At 39.9% G+C, this 13,245-nt stretch overlaps 2 protein-coding genes across 2 annotated transcripts; one reads left to right on the forward strand and one right to left on the reverse strand.

Annotated features, from left to right (window-relative positions):
• The first annotated feature begins 2,651 nt into the window (after nucleotides 1-2,651).
• On the forward strand, nucleotides 2,652-5,197 carry LOC115755531 (COBRA-like protein 4). The gene is made up of 6 exons (XM_030694974.2): nucleotides 2,652-2,948; nucleotides 3,041-3,120; nucleotides 3,313-3,769; nucleotides 4,132-4,279; nucleotides 4,381-4,658; nucleotides 4,744-5,197. The coding sequence occupies exons 1-6, from the start codon at nucleotides 2,900-2,902 to the stop codon at nucleotides 5,025-5,027; spliced, it is 1,296 nt and encodes a 431-aa protein (XP_030550834.2). The 5' UTR covers nucleotides 2,652-2,899; the 3' UTR covers nucleotides 5,028-5,197.
• A 246-nt stretch (nucleotides 5,198-5,443) lies between these two features.
• On the reverse strand, nucleotides 5,444-9,152 carry LOC115755530 (COBRA-like protein 1). The gene is made up of 6 exons (XM_030694973.2): nucleotides 8,902-9,152; nucleotides 8,389-8,468; nucleotides 7,267-7,723; nucleotides 6,651-6,810; nucleotides 6,209-6,480; nucleotides 5,444-6,056 (listed from the first exon to the last, which is right to left on the reverse strand). Exons 1-6 carry the CDS (start codon nucleotides 9,002-9,004, stop codon nucleotides 5,767-5,769), a joined length of 1,362 nt encoding a protein of 453 aa, XP_030550833.2. The 5' UTR covers nucleotides 9,005-9,152; the 3' UTR covers nucleotides 5,444-5,766.
• Nucleotides 9,153-13,245: the final 4,093 nt, after the last annotated feature.

Genomic DNA, 13,245 nt, shown 5'->3' on the forward strand with positions numbered 1-13,245 from the left:
AGTGGCGCCAAGGACGCCATTTATTCCATATTCATGTCACACTGTGATGAGATCTTATTGGATTTTTTGTTATAAAAAACGTGATCCGTCATGAGCTTAGGTTATCCCGTAAACGAATATTGCTCGTACCTAAGTCTCCAGTCACGAAGCTGTAGTTGCGGGCCGATACTGCATGGGCGCTCTCTCACAATTTCATCGTAGGCGGAACCCATGCAGCTAGTGCAGTCGGCTTGTGTCAGCGCACCGTTGCGCACACCGTGACCAAAGCACTTGGCCGTGCCGCCGACAGAAGCGTGGGCGTAGTAGTTGAACCCGTTTTCCGCGGTGGCGGACCACAAGTTCTGCAGGACGGCGTAGAATGCGTTGGCAAAATCGTCCCAATGCCAGTACTGCGCCACATTGCATACCTTGTACTCAAAAGCCACGTCCGGGTCACTTCTTATGGGACAAAGACAGTGGGAGAGTAATATGAGCAGGACTGCGATTTTGTGTGCGTTGGACATTATGGTAGAGTTTACCGACTTTGCCTCCAAATCTCTTTTGTTTAGTGTAGAGAAACACACAAATGGAGTTGGGTATAAAAAGGGCTCATTTCTCATAGGGTTTTCAGTCGGTAAATCCATTTTGATGTTGATTTTTTTATTTAATCTCTATTAGAGTCTAAGATTGAGTTAGCCAGTTGTGGCTACATAAGGGTGTCGATTACATTGGTTGGGCCGCTTCGTTTATGTCTCTTGTCATCATTTGTGCAAATATCGATGATATAGGTTATAACATCCATGATTATTCTGTTTTCTTCTCTCTTGAATACTCCTAGACCAGAGATTTACAATATGCTCTGGTTGATGAACATCATTGTCTATGGTTTTGTAGTATATAGTTGGACAGGCGAGAAATGGGATCGATACTTTCCGGAGAACATGGTCCAAAAAGTAGTAAACCTACTACATTTTGGCCAATTGAGTCCTAAACATTTTGACAATTTGCTAATTGAGTCATATTGACAGAAAATCGTTGACATAGACATCGGTCGTCATACGTGGCATAGCGAGAACCGACATGGATAATTTGTGTAATTTATTTAAAAAGTAATTTGAATTTTGTATTATTTTTATAGTTTTATTTTCTTTTTTCTCTCTTTTTTTATAATTGTGCCTTGGAGGGGACTAAAGATAAGGCAAATTGTCAAAAGATTTAGGAATCAATTGGCAAAATTGAAAAATTTAGGAGTAAATTAACAAAAGTGCAACAGGTTTAATTTTTTTTTTTTTACAATTTCCCTAGACTTTCTTTGATCCAGAATAGTACGTTCCAACCTATAATATTGATTATATCGTGAATATATCCAAGTCTTACAAAGTGTAGTGCTAAGGCAAATAAAGACATACACTATAGTTTATATCAAAATACATATGTTTCTATTTCTCTCTGCAAGGAAAATGGGTCGATAAAAACTCCATCCTTAATTAAAAGGAGTGCCTGGAGGAAATTTCTAATCGGACTTGATTTTCCTCCATGCACTCCTTTTAATTATTATTTTATTTTAATTTTTTTTTATTTTATTTTCCCCCTCTTCTTTGGCCGGAGGCTAGCTCGAGCCTCGCAACAAGCCAGCGATCGATTAAAGAAGGGAAAAGAAAAATAATTATAAAAAAAAAAAAGAGAAAAGAGAAAAAATAAAATTTTTCGAATTGAAAAAAAGAAAGATAAAAATATAATTGAAAATAATTAAAAAGAAAAGAATGTGTAAGTGGAGGGAGAAAAGATGAGGGAAAATATTTTTTCTCTTCTCAAAAGAAAAAATCATTTTCTCAACTTTTGAATGTAAGTTTTCCTTGAGAGGAAAATGTTCTCCTCGACTCGTTTATTTTCTGTAAAATAAACGCAAAAAAGTCTTAAAAATATTTTTTTTAAAATTATTTTTCGTGAAATGAGCGGACAATTCATATGTTTTTGGCCCGTCAGATGCCGAGAGACCGCAAAAGTGGGGAGAGGCATTTGAGAAGTTCTACTTGGGAAGCATTCATGCCTGCCAGTCTGTAACAAATCGATGGTAATGGTAGTGGGTATGTCTTCTCTATCAAAACTCAAAAGAGCATGGCTCACTACTTATCTTTCCACTTGTCCCTCCGCTCTTTACTTCCCCTTAAGAGACTCGTAAAGACAAGCCCTTTCTTCTTCTTCAGTAGAAGCAGAACGAAATCACAGTTCTCAGAGGAAGATGAAAGTGCCATTCTTCTTCGAAAACCTCAGGGTCCTACATGTGCGATGTTCCAGGACGACACGATTTGTGGTCACGCGCATACCCTTTTTTTTTTTTTTTTTTGCTATATCGATCTTCGTACATATTTAGGCGTGTAACGATCTAAGTATGATCTGCTGTAACCATCTGAGTAGGATCTTTTTCCTTTCATTTAGGATGGGACTTCGCAGTCATTGCTGTTATTGTTCTATTGAACCTGTCCCATTCCATTTCAACCAGGAAGGTTGGCAAGTTATTCTCAGCTTTTAACTTCACACGTGACGTCTCTCTCTGTCTCTCTCCTGCCCCTTCTCACAAAGCTGTTGCTTGAAGATATGGAAAGCCCCAATCAGAAAGCAGCGCACGAGAGAGAGAGTGTGTGTATAAGTGTCCAACCACCAGTTGGTGAGCCATCTCCAAGCACGTACCTAAGAGAATTCTCTTCACAGATCGTTCATATCTTTCGACTAATAAGGGCATAACCACACAGCGTTCCCATTAGCCATTGCATCTCCTGGTTAGAAGCTCTTTCATCACCGAATATCTTGCGAGGTTCGCTTCAGCGGTTCTGGTGCAAAATTCGCTGGAAGCTGCATGAGAGCGTACTCCCGTCCCACATCCTTTGTGATATCAACATAATCGGTTTCTGTTATCGACATGAGATCAGTCGTCTTGGCATTCGTTTTTGTGTTCGTTTTCCGTGCGGGTAAGTAGGCCTCCATGTCCCAGAGGAGAATCCATGAATGATCTCGCGGTTTTCTTCGTTGGCTCTAAGCTTGTGTTTCGTGGTCGCTGCAGCTGCATATGATTCCCTGGATCCCAATGGCAACATAACAATCAAATGGGACATCATGTCTTGGACCGCGGACGGTTACGTGGTAAGTACTGATGTATAAAATTTCGCTAATTTCACATGACGCACACCCATGTACCAGAGAATCATTGATTCTCCAACGATATCCATCTGCGTAGCCCCTGTGATTTTAGTAGTCTCGACTACCACTGCCCCGATCTTAGGAAAGAGAAAGGAATGTACCGATGTCCTTTCCTAATGCTTCCGGTTAACGCAGGCGGTCGTCACGATGAACAATTTCCAGATGTACCGACACATAATGAGCCCCGGCTGGACCCTCGGATGGGCCTGGGCAAAGAAGGAAGTAATCTGGTCTATGGTGGGTGCTCAAACCACCGAACAAGGCGACTGCTCCAAGTTCAAAGCCGCCATACCTCATTGCTGCAAGAAAACACCCACAGTCGTGGACTTGCTCCCTGGTGTCCCTTACAACCAGCAGTACGCAAATTGCTGCAAAGGCGGGGTTGTCGCCGCTTGGGGTCAAGATCCGTTGTCTTCGGTCTCTGCTTTCCAAGTCAGCGTCGGCCAAGCGGGTACTTCAAATAAGACGGTTAAGCTCCCAAAGAACTTCACTTTACTTGGTCCGGGACCCGGGTACACCTGTGGGCCTGCGAAGATTGTGCCATCCACCACTTTCCTTACCCCGGACAAGCGCCGGAAAACTCAGGCATTGAGTGAGTTCGCTTTGCATAATCTTTTTATCTTGAAATTTCAGCCCTGTTGTACGAACATAACTTTAAAATTGATATGTTGTTCTAACAATGGAATGTCTCCGACTTAGCCTAAAAAAAATCATGCTTTCGCAGACAAAATCTCGTGGATAGAAACTTCCCTGTTCCATTGCAACAGTCGTTTTTTAGTGAAACTAGGAAGCAATGCTTGTCCGTTTCGCCTTATTGACATGTATTTCCTGGTTCTTACAAGATTTACTAATTTCTTGTGCAATTCTGCAGCTCCTTTGCGAAGAACCGTAGCGTAACACTGAAACATTTGGTTGTCACTCCTGACATTCCTTTTCCGTGCTCTTAAATTGCAGTGACATGGAATGTTACCTGCACTTATTCACAGTTCCTGGCCAGGAAGAACCCCAGCTGCTGCGTCTCTTTCTCATCTTTCTACAATGAAACCATCACCCCCTGCCCCTCCTGTACCTGTGGTTGCCAGAACAAGAATAGTTGTGTCAAGTAAGCCGATAAATACCAAACTAGGATCGACCGCTTATGTGCACGATGATTAATCGCCCGAAACCTGTATGCTGAACTTGATATGGCTATTGGTGATGCAGGAGTGACTCCAAAATTCTAACCATGGCAGGGGTAAACACACCTAGGAAAGACAACGCACCTCTATTACAATGCACGCACCACATGTGCCCAGTCCGGGTACACTGGCACGTGAAGCTCAACTACAAGGACTACTGGCGTGTCAAGATTGCGATCACAAACTTCAATTATCGGATGAACTACACACTTTGGTCTCTCGTGATCCAGCACCCCAACCTAAACAACGTGACGCAAGTTTTCAGTTTCGATTACAAGCCTCTCGTCCCGTATGAATCCATAAGTGAGTGTGCCCTATCTTTTGGTTACGTACCAATTCCTGAGTTGGGCATTTAATGAACTGCTCTGTGTTTCGCTCTATATTGCAGATGATACGGGGATGTTCTATGGTATGAAGTACTACAATGACTTGCTGATGGAAGCGGGGCCACTTGGCAATGTGCAGTCCGAGGTACTTCTCCAGAAGGACAAGAACACGTTCTCGTTTAAGCAAGGTTGGGCATTTCCGAGGAAGGTTTACTTCAATGGCGATGAGTGCATGCTGCCGCAGCCAGATGCATACCCTTATCTGCCGAATTCGGCGCGTCAAAAGTCACTCCCTTTCTTGACCTTAGTCTCTTGTGTTCTTCTCGTCATATTCACCGCTTGGTGATTTGCTTTCCAGGAGTTCAAGTTGCCGAGTATTCAGATTCATTTCCCACCTCTTTTACATGCTGCAATTCTCAGCAGTTTTGAGGACTCAGTGTCAGATCGGATTATTGAGAGTAATGTATACAAACTCGCGATTTGCTTGACATATGAATACGGTGCATGATAGTCAAACAAGCTTCTTAGTAAAATTCGGATATTTGAGAGAGAAACAGAACATGATCAATACAGGGCTTGATCCCATTGAAGTTTAACTCGCTTTTACTCCATGTAAGCGAAGACTGATCTAAAGTAAAGCTCTTTAACTTGTGCGCGGTGTGTTGCTCTTTCTTCCATTTCTCTTTTTCATTTCTTCGACATGGCCTTCCTAGAATCTAGGGTATTTGACGTACAATGACATGAACCTTGTGCGTCAGAGAGTACAGGAAACGCAAACTGTAATGCATTAGATCTCACTTGACATCGCTGTTACTAGTAGGTAACACCAACTTGACAGCAAGACATTTTACAAATATAAGGTGAAGTACAGAATAAGTTTTGGACTCATCAGTTTGGTATCAAAATGTAAAAGGAAACGATGTTGGCCTCTGGGAAAGTGACAATGCACCTTAAGGCCATCTGATCACTTGATGACGTCGGCCCCTGGAATGAAAATCATCATCTAACCGTAGATTCCGCCATCAATCTTGTGAGGTCAAAAATTGGATCAGCAGAGTAAGAATCTGCCCACGTCAATTAGTCCTTTAAAATAGCCCCGAGTGAAGTACCAGCACCAATAAGATCAATCCTAGGCTAAATCTCGAGACACCCCATCGAATACTTGCATTTGGCAGCCATGGATAGGCATCCGGAGGAGGCATCACACAGTTATCCCCATTGAAATAGATCCTTCTCGGGAAAGCCCAGCCCTTCTCAAAGGTAAAAGTTGATGCATCCTTTCTAAATAGAAGTTCTGACTGAACATTGCCAGAAGGGCCAGCTTCCATAAGCAGATCATTATAGAACTTGATTCCCCACAACATGGCAGTATCATCTGTTTCAGAAAAAGGTCGAGAGAATGCTTAGTATGTAGAAAGGCAGGTGCATTTTCAGAGAAATGGTGACATGGGACTTGGGTTACTATGGCACAATGCATCTAGCAGAGAGGAAATATTACAGGAGTAACACCAAAGAAAGAGATCTTACTTATTGTTCCATATGGCATCAATGGCTCGTGGTAAAAGCTGAAACTCTGCGTCAGATTGTCAAAGTTCGGATGCTGAGCCACTAAGTTCCACTGACTGTAGTTCATATTGTAGTTGAAATTCGTAATTGTGACCTTAACCCTCCAGTACTCCTTGTAATTGAGTTTAATATGCCAGTGCACTCTGATTGGGCACATATGACTCGTGCATCGAACGAGAGGATTGTTCCTTCCAGCGTTTGAAACAACTGAAGCTAAATATGGCGAGTTTGGCCTGTAAATAATCAGCAATATGTCACATGCTGAGGCCAACTAAACTTCTTGAATGACTGATAAATGCTGAGAATTCTAGTGATTTCTGATGACCCTCAAAATTTTACGAAGTCAATGAACCTACATAAAGCCCAATTTTTAAAGAATGTTAGCTAAGTGAATAGAACTTACTCCACACAGCTCCCAGGCATAGTAGCATTGTTCTGGCATCCACAAGCACATGTTGGGCAGGATACCACAGTGTCGTTGTAAAATGATGACAGTGAGACACAGCAAGTAGGAGTTTTTTGGGCCAGGAACTGTGAATATGTGCATGTAACATTCCATGTCACTGCCAAAGAAAAGAAGAGCAATTAGACCGACCATTTCAACTGGACCTATATTGGGTCTGACATAAGACAATAATCTAAATTGAAAGCAGAAAAGCAAATTTTAATAACTAATACGTTCTTAAATGTTACTAAAGCAAAGTCAGGCTTCTTCTCTGTCATTATCAGAACATAAACCACATAGAACTCTGCTCTTATGTTGCTAGATAAACAGATAACCATAGATAGGTTCACTGTTTATGAGAAACTGTTTGTAAAACAGATATCTTCATTTGACGTACAAAAATTCGTTCACATCATAAGCAAAACCGAGTAGGTGCTAGAATAGTCTGCAGAGCAAGGAGAACGAAAACAAACACGCTACAGAAGTATATACCCTCTTATAACTAATGCTCAGTGACCAAAGATGACATGCAAACTTTCAATACAAGAATAATCATCTATTTGTCTTAACTTACTTAGTGCTTGGGTAACTCTCCTTTTGTCCGGGGTAGCAAATTTAGTAGGTTTAACTATTTTAGCAGGCCCACAAGTATAACCAGGCCCTGGTGCTTTAAGAGTGAAGTTCTTAGGCAGTCTGACTGTTTTGTTCGTGGTTCCAGCAGACCCCACACTCAGCTGAAACGCGCTCACTGCGTTTGCAGGATCTTGAACCCACGAGCTAATGACTCCTCCTTTGCAGCAGTTGGCGATTTGTAGGTTGTAAGGAGTTCCCGGCAGCAAATCTACAACTGTAGGATTCCTTTTGCAGCAATGGGGTATATTCCCTTTGTATCTGGAACAATCCCCCTGCTCTATCGTTTGGCCACCACTCATGCTCCATATTACCTCCTTCTTCGCCCATGTCCATCCCAGAGACCATCCGGGAGCTTGGATGTGACGATACTGCTGGAAGTTGAAGATCGTTACAACAGCCTGCAAGTTTTGACAAAATATGCAAGTTAGAACTCCCCTAGTGGAGATATTCATATAAGTAAAGGGAGGAAGGAAGAAAGGAGAATATGATTATGCCATTCATGTTCCAATTTTGCCTCTACGACCATCGCGTTGCGAGCGAATAGCACAATTCCGTATACGGATATCTAAATCCGGAACGAGTGATAAAGAAGTCCAAAACTAAAGGGGCAAGGGAAAAGACAGGCCCTGAAATCAATTCCCACCCTGTTGGATAGAGCGAAATGATCAAATTCCTCGATCAAATGAATGACCTCAGGTTTCCAAAGGATGCAGCTCAGTACAAGACCTAACCACGTGTTAGGAAAAATGGATGGAGCATTTCAAGATTAAATGAATGCTAGTAGAATCTGAGAAGTTGCACAAAGTGTTTCCCGTGGCGACAAGAAATGTGCAAAGATGGGACTTTTAGAACATGTTGATCCCAGAAAAGAACAGAATCATTTCACTAGTTCAAGCAAGAACAGGATGTGCTTTCGTACGAGACTACGAGGGAGTCCAAACAAGATGAGAATCCATATTGGACTTGATCAAGAAATCCTACAAGCATCTAACAGGAAGGAAAGAGGACAAATTTGAGTCATCTATCGACGAAACACAAACGAAAACAACAGTGCAATACTTACAACATAGCCATCAGGAGTCCAGCTCATGATATCCCATTTGATCGTGATGTTCCCATTTGGGTCAAGAGCATCATAAGCTTCTGAAATAGGATAAAAAAAAATCACAAAACAGCTCCTTCAGCTCAAGTTCACATATTGTTAGGTAATGCAACTACAGAGAGACCGAATAGTCCCCAAACGACAAAATCTTTCGATTCACTGTTGAAATAGTATTAGACCCAAAAAAAAAGTTGAAATAGTAACAATCTTGGTCACACAACGACTTGGCCATTCCGTCAACCAAGCCAAAATTCTAAGGATTCCGAGAAATCTTCTGTAACAATCAACCCATCACACATGCAGGGGAAGAACATCGTCAGATACCCACTTAGGATCGTTCGTGCATCAGTCGACTCTAACGGGGAGATTGTTCTGACTAAGATGAACAGGAAACACGAACATGGGAAAAAAAAAACAGCCACCCATTCGACCACCCAGAAGAAGGAACAAGAAATGAAGAAGAATGCCGCGAACCTGTGGAAGCGAAGAAGCTGCAAGAGAGCAACAAGACGAGCAAGACGCTCACGTTGGGGAACATAGAGACGGATCTTGAAGCCGGTGAGAAGCAAAAGCCCATGCTTTCTTGTTCTTCTTCTTCTTCTTGTTTTTTTTGTTTTTCCCTTTTAGGTCTGTGCACGATCTTCGTGGAGAGCACGAATGTCTGTGCTCTGCGCGTGAGCAAAAAATACGTGTAAACCACTTGACAGTAGGGAGAGAGAGAGATGACGCGGAGGCGCTGGGCTGGCTTTCTGCTGTCTTGCAAGTATAGCAAAATTCAACAGAGAGAGAGAAAGCACGAGGTGACTTTTTAAGCCCACTGATAAAAATTCTAGTCTTGTGGGAGGGGCTAGACCTAGACCAGACGAAACGGGAACTGGGGTTGCTTTCACCCAAGAGAGACGCCATCCAAGTTTGACAATTCATCATCCATGTGTAACTTTATCTATTCATTTTTAGTGATACATGTGTATTTACCTTGAAGTGATGAACAAGGCACAAAACAACCGCTCGGAATTTGCCCAGTAGCCAATCTTCTCACCCTTTTTACGAGAGTGAAAAAGAGCAGTATTTCATAATCCGCACGCGGTACATAACACACAAAGTATGGCTTGAATAATAAACTAAGATAGGATAAAATCAGACAATTAGACAAAAAGATCTCTCAGTATAAACCTGGACTATAAGTAACACTAATCATTAATTTGACCAACAGAGGTGATGTGCATATAATATTAAAAGCTCATCGCACGCTGTAAGAGGAGGTCTGAACGGTCTCGCCTTCTACGAAACCTGACTTACAATACATCACAAGGTTAGGATTAGGAAGAAATATATGATGTCAAACTTCAATAGCTCCATTTCGTAATTTTGTTAATTGGATATCTTTACGGGTGGGGAAAAGTCCACGGTCACATGGGAACAGCATCCCGCGTGCCAAAATTGAATATCGATTGTAACATGCTTCTTTTGAAGCCGGAATAACCGGATACGAACGAGAAAGGACATTTCACTAACTTTTTTTTTTTTCGTAATGTAGGTGAAATTGTGAACTTTGATTCTCATCATTTTACTCTGGAAATTTGCTGCGATAAGATCTTCTTTTGGCTCATCTCGTCTGAAGATTTGTAACTGACATGTGAAAACTGGCCTCACAAGTTACAACCATGTATTTGACCCAAAAAAAAAAAATTATGTATAAGTAATAGATAATTAATTTGGTTTACTGCCAGGGCAATTTCTATCACATGTTACGTTATACAAGAACTGAAGTAATTTTACTATCTATAGTATAAAGTAGACTCATATTCGGTTATACCACAATCATATTTACTATCTCTATTTCATGATGTATATTCCATGGATAATCAGCCCAATCTCTGATATACTGCAAATTGCATAGCAATCGATAAAGCAATTTTTTAGGGAAATTATCAAAAAAAATAAATAAAAAAAGTCTCAAACTTATTGCACGAAGATGCTTATGAGACGCTACTCGGAAAACATTAGTGAGGCGGCCAAAGTTGGGAAGGATTGGGCAGCAAGCACACAGTCGATGAAGTAGATCTAGCTTAGGGTGACCCTGCACTTTCAAGATGGATTGAAGGACAAGGGATGACCTAGATCAAATTAGAAACTAGTGGACTACTCCCAGTTATTGACTTTAGAGCGGAAACGGATGTGGCCAAAACATATAATGATCGGCGTAGACGCTTATAGGGACAAATCTATCCGGATAGAGGATGTCAAGATTGATTTATAAATAGATTTCTATTCATATAGATGGTATCTCCGTGGATAAAGTTGTATCAATTCAGTCTTAAACATTTCAATTTGGCCAATTGAATTATAAACTTTTTGATAATTTGTCAATATAGTTTATTTCATAATTTTTAGCTGGAAATTATATACGTGGACGTTGGCTATCATATGTGGCACCGCCGACTATCATCGGTGATCGCCAATGACTAGCCATAGGCAACAAACGGGGAGGTCGAGCTTCGTAGATATGATAAAACAAGCCTCGCTCGAAGTTGGCAAGGCCAATGAGGCGTGCCCTCGCTAGATATAGGAATGTCGAGCCTCACGTGAAGCTAGCAAGGTCGGAGAGGTTGCCTCCGGCTAGATCTCGATAAGGCTAATCGCTAATGATTTTCAAGGCCCCGCTATCAAAAGAGAAAGAAAGAAAAACAGAAAAAAAAAATCATAAAAAAATTGTTCATGTAATCGGTTTAGCAACGAAAGATGGCTGGTATCTACGTTTGCAATTTTTAGCTAAAATTGGACGAATATACTACATTGACAAATTTTCAAAAGGTTTAAAACTAAATTGGCATAAGTGCAATATATTTAGGACTTTTTTTTGGTAATTTTTCTTCGATTTTTGTCCCTATATTTTTGCATAAATATAGATGTTTGTCTTTTCATTTTTAGTATTTTCTCTTTTATCACATAATATGATGTGCATAGCTGAGTCACAATATTTCAAATCTATTACTATGAATACCTTCCCTTAACCCAAGAATATCGTCTACATTGGATTCATATGTTTTTTTTTTCTTTATCAAAATCAAGTATACTCCATATCAACAATAACATGACTTAGCGAGTTAAATTAAGTGAAGCAAAAAACTTTAAACAAAATTTTGGACATATTTTAACAAGGATAATTACTAAGTATATCATAAACCTATTGTACGGACGTCAATTCAATCATAAATCTTTCGATTTGGCCAATTTACTCCTAAATATTTTTATGATTGGCTAAATTTGGCCCTTCCAGCTAATTTTGATCGAAAATCGCTAACATAGACATTGGTCATCCTACGTGGTGCTAACGTACATAACTTCCACAATTTTTTTAAAAAAAAATTTAATTTTTTGTAATTTTATTATCTTTTTTCCTCATTGTGGCCGGCGAACCCTTCACGCCCTCAATCGCAATTGACGAGGGTCATGACCCTTGCCAGCGACCGGCGAGGGCTTGTAAGCCCTTCCCAGCCACAATGGTTAAAAATAAAATAAAATAAAAAAAAAATTTTTTCAAAAATTGTTAAATTGGTCGTGCCACATAGGATAGTTGGTATCCAAAGTAGTGATTTTTGGCTAAAATTAATTGGAATGACTATATTGACAAATTGTCGAAAGGTTTAGCACTCAATTGACTAAATTGAAAGATTTAAGATTGAATTGACATTTGTACAATAGATTTATGACTCTTTTTCTATTTTTCTAACTTTAACAACAATCCCTTTAATATCGTTAGTAATATAATCCTACATAAATAGAGAGAATGAACCCAAAAAGAAAGAAACTAAAATAACCTTCATTTCTACATAATGATTCAAAGAACGGGAAGTTTCCGTAAGTATGTGATAATGACACAAGTGGTTCTTGAACTTGAAATTAATGTGCAATGTAGTTCCCAAATTTTTAATTTGTTCAGTGTGCTTCATGAACTTTATCCAGTGTGCAATGTCATCCCCAAATTTTTATTTATTCAATGTGGTCCCAAATTTTGGTTTATATTTATTGCGGTTCCTAAATTATATCAAAATGATTAGTGCTGTCTTTGAACTTGAATTAATGGAAAGGACAATAATAAAATTTTTATATAGTTTAGGGATTATACTAAACATTAACAAAAAGTTTAAGGAATTTATTGAACGAATTTAAAGTTCAAAAACAACATATTACATATTGAGCTAAAGTTTATAGAGCAAATTAAAAGTTCATGAACCACATTACATATTGGACCAAAGTTCAATAACCATTTTTGTCATTTTCCTCGTAAGTAATGTACTTACGTAAGATGCTCCTAAGTTGCAAAATTCATTATTTGTACAATTTTTATATAATTAGATTTTAGATTAGAAGTGAGATTTGACATGTCACAATCTATAGTTTTCTTCAAGCGAATCCTAAATAAACTTTCGTTAACATCACAAGTTTTCCTTTGATGTGTACAATCGATGGTACATGTCCGCATAACCTCTTAGAAGATCGAAATTTTTCTAAATTGGTCCTCAAGTTGCAACTACCATGTACTCACTAGTGAGTAAATCGAGTTCCCAAATTAGGCACCTCTAAGAAATACAGAAAGGACAAAAAAAAAGACATGAATCCCATGTCATGTCATTGAACTTCCAAGTTCCACCTGGCTCGATGGCGATTGTTTTAAACAAGAAAATGCAGGGTTTGAACGTTCGAGACGCGACAAAGGGCCAAAGGTTCCTGTTGGAAGTTTGCTTTTGAGGTTCATTCAGCTTCTCACGGAACTCTTTAATCGATTCCCCCAACCACTACGTGGGGTTTTCAAAT

This window comes from Rhodamnia argentea, chromosome 8 (assembly GCF_020921035.1).
Source record: "Rhodamnia argentea isolate NSW1041297 chromosome 8, ASM2092103v1, whole genome shotgun sequence".
Lineage (NCBI taxonomy): Eukaryota > Viridiplantae > Streptophyta > Magnoliopsida > Myrtales > Myrtaceae > Rhodamnia > Rhodamnia argentea.

Coding starts and splice junctions, on each gene's coding strand:
- LOC115755531 (XM_030694974.2), top strand. CDS start 2,900: ATGAGATCAGTCGTCTTGGCATTCGTTTTTGTGTTCGTTTTCCGTGCG. Junction 3,770..4,131: donor CCGGAAAACTCAGGCATTGA/GTGAGTTCGCTT, acceptor CTTAAATTGCAG/TGACATGGAATGTTACCTGC. Junction 4,280..4,380: donor AACAAGAATAGTTGTGTCAA/GTAAGCCGATAA, acceptor TTGGTGATGCAG/GAGTGACTCCAAAATTCTAA.
- LOC115755530 (XM_030694973.2), bottom strand. CDS start 9,004: ATGGGCTTTTGCTTCTCACCGGCTTCAAGATCCGTCTCTATGTTCCCC. Junction 8,469..8,901: donor CAGCTTCTTCGCTTCCACAG/GTTCGCGGCATT, acceptor ATCCTATTTCAG/AAGCTTATGATGCTCTTGAC. Junction 6,481..6,650: donor ATGCCTGGGAGCTGTGTGGA/GTAAGTTCTATT, acceptor GATTATTTACAG/GCCAAACTCGCCATATTTAG.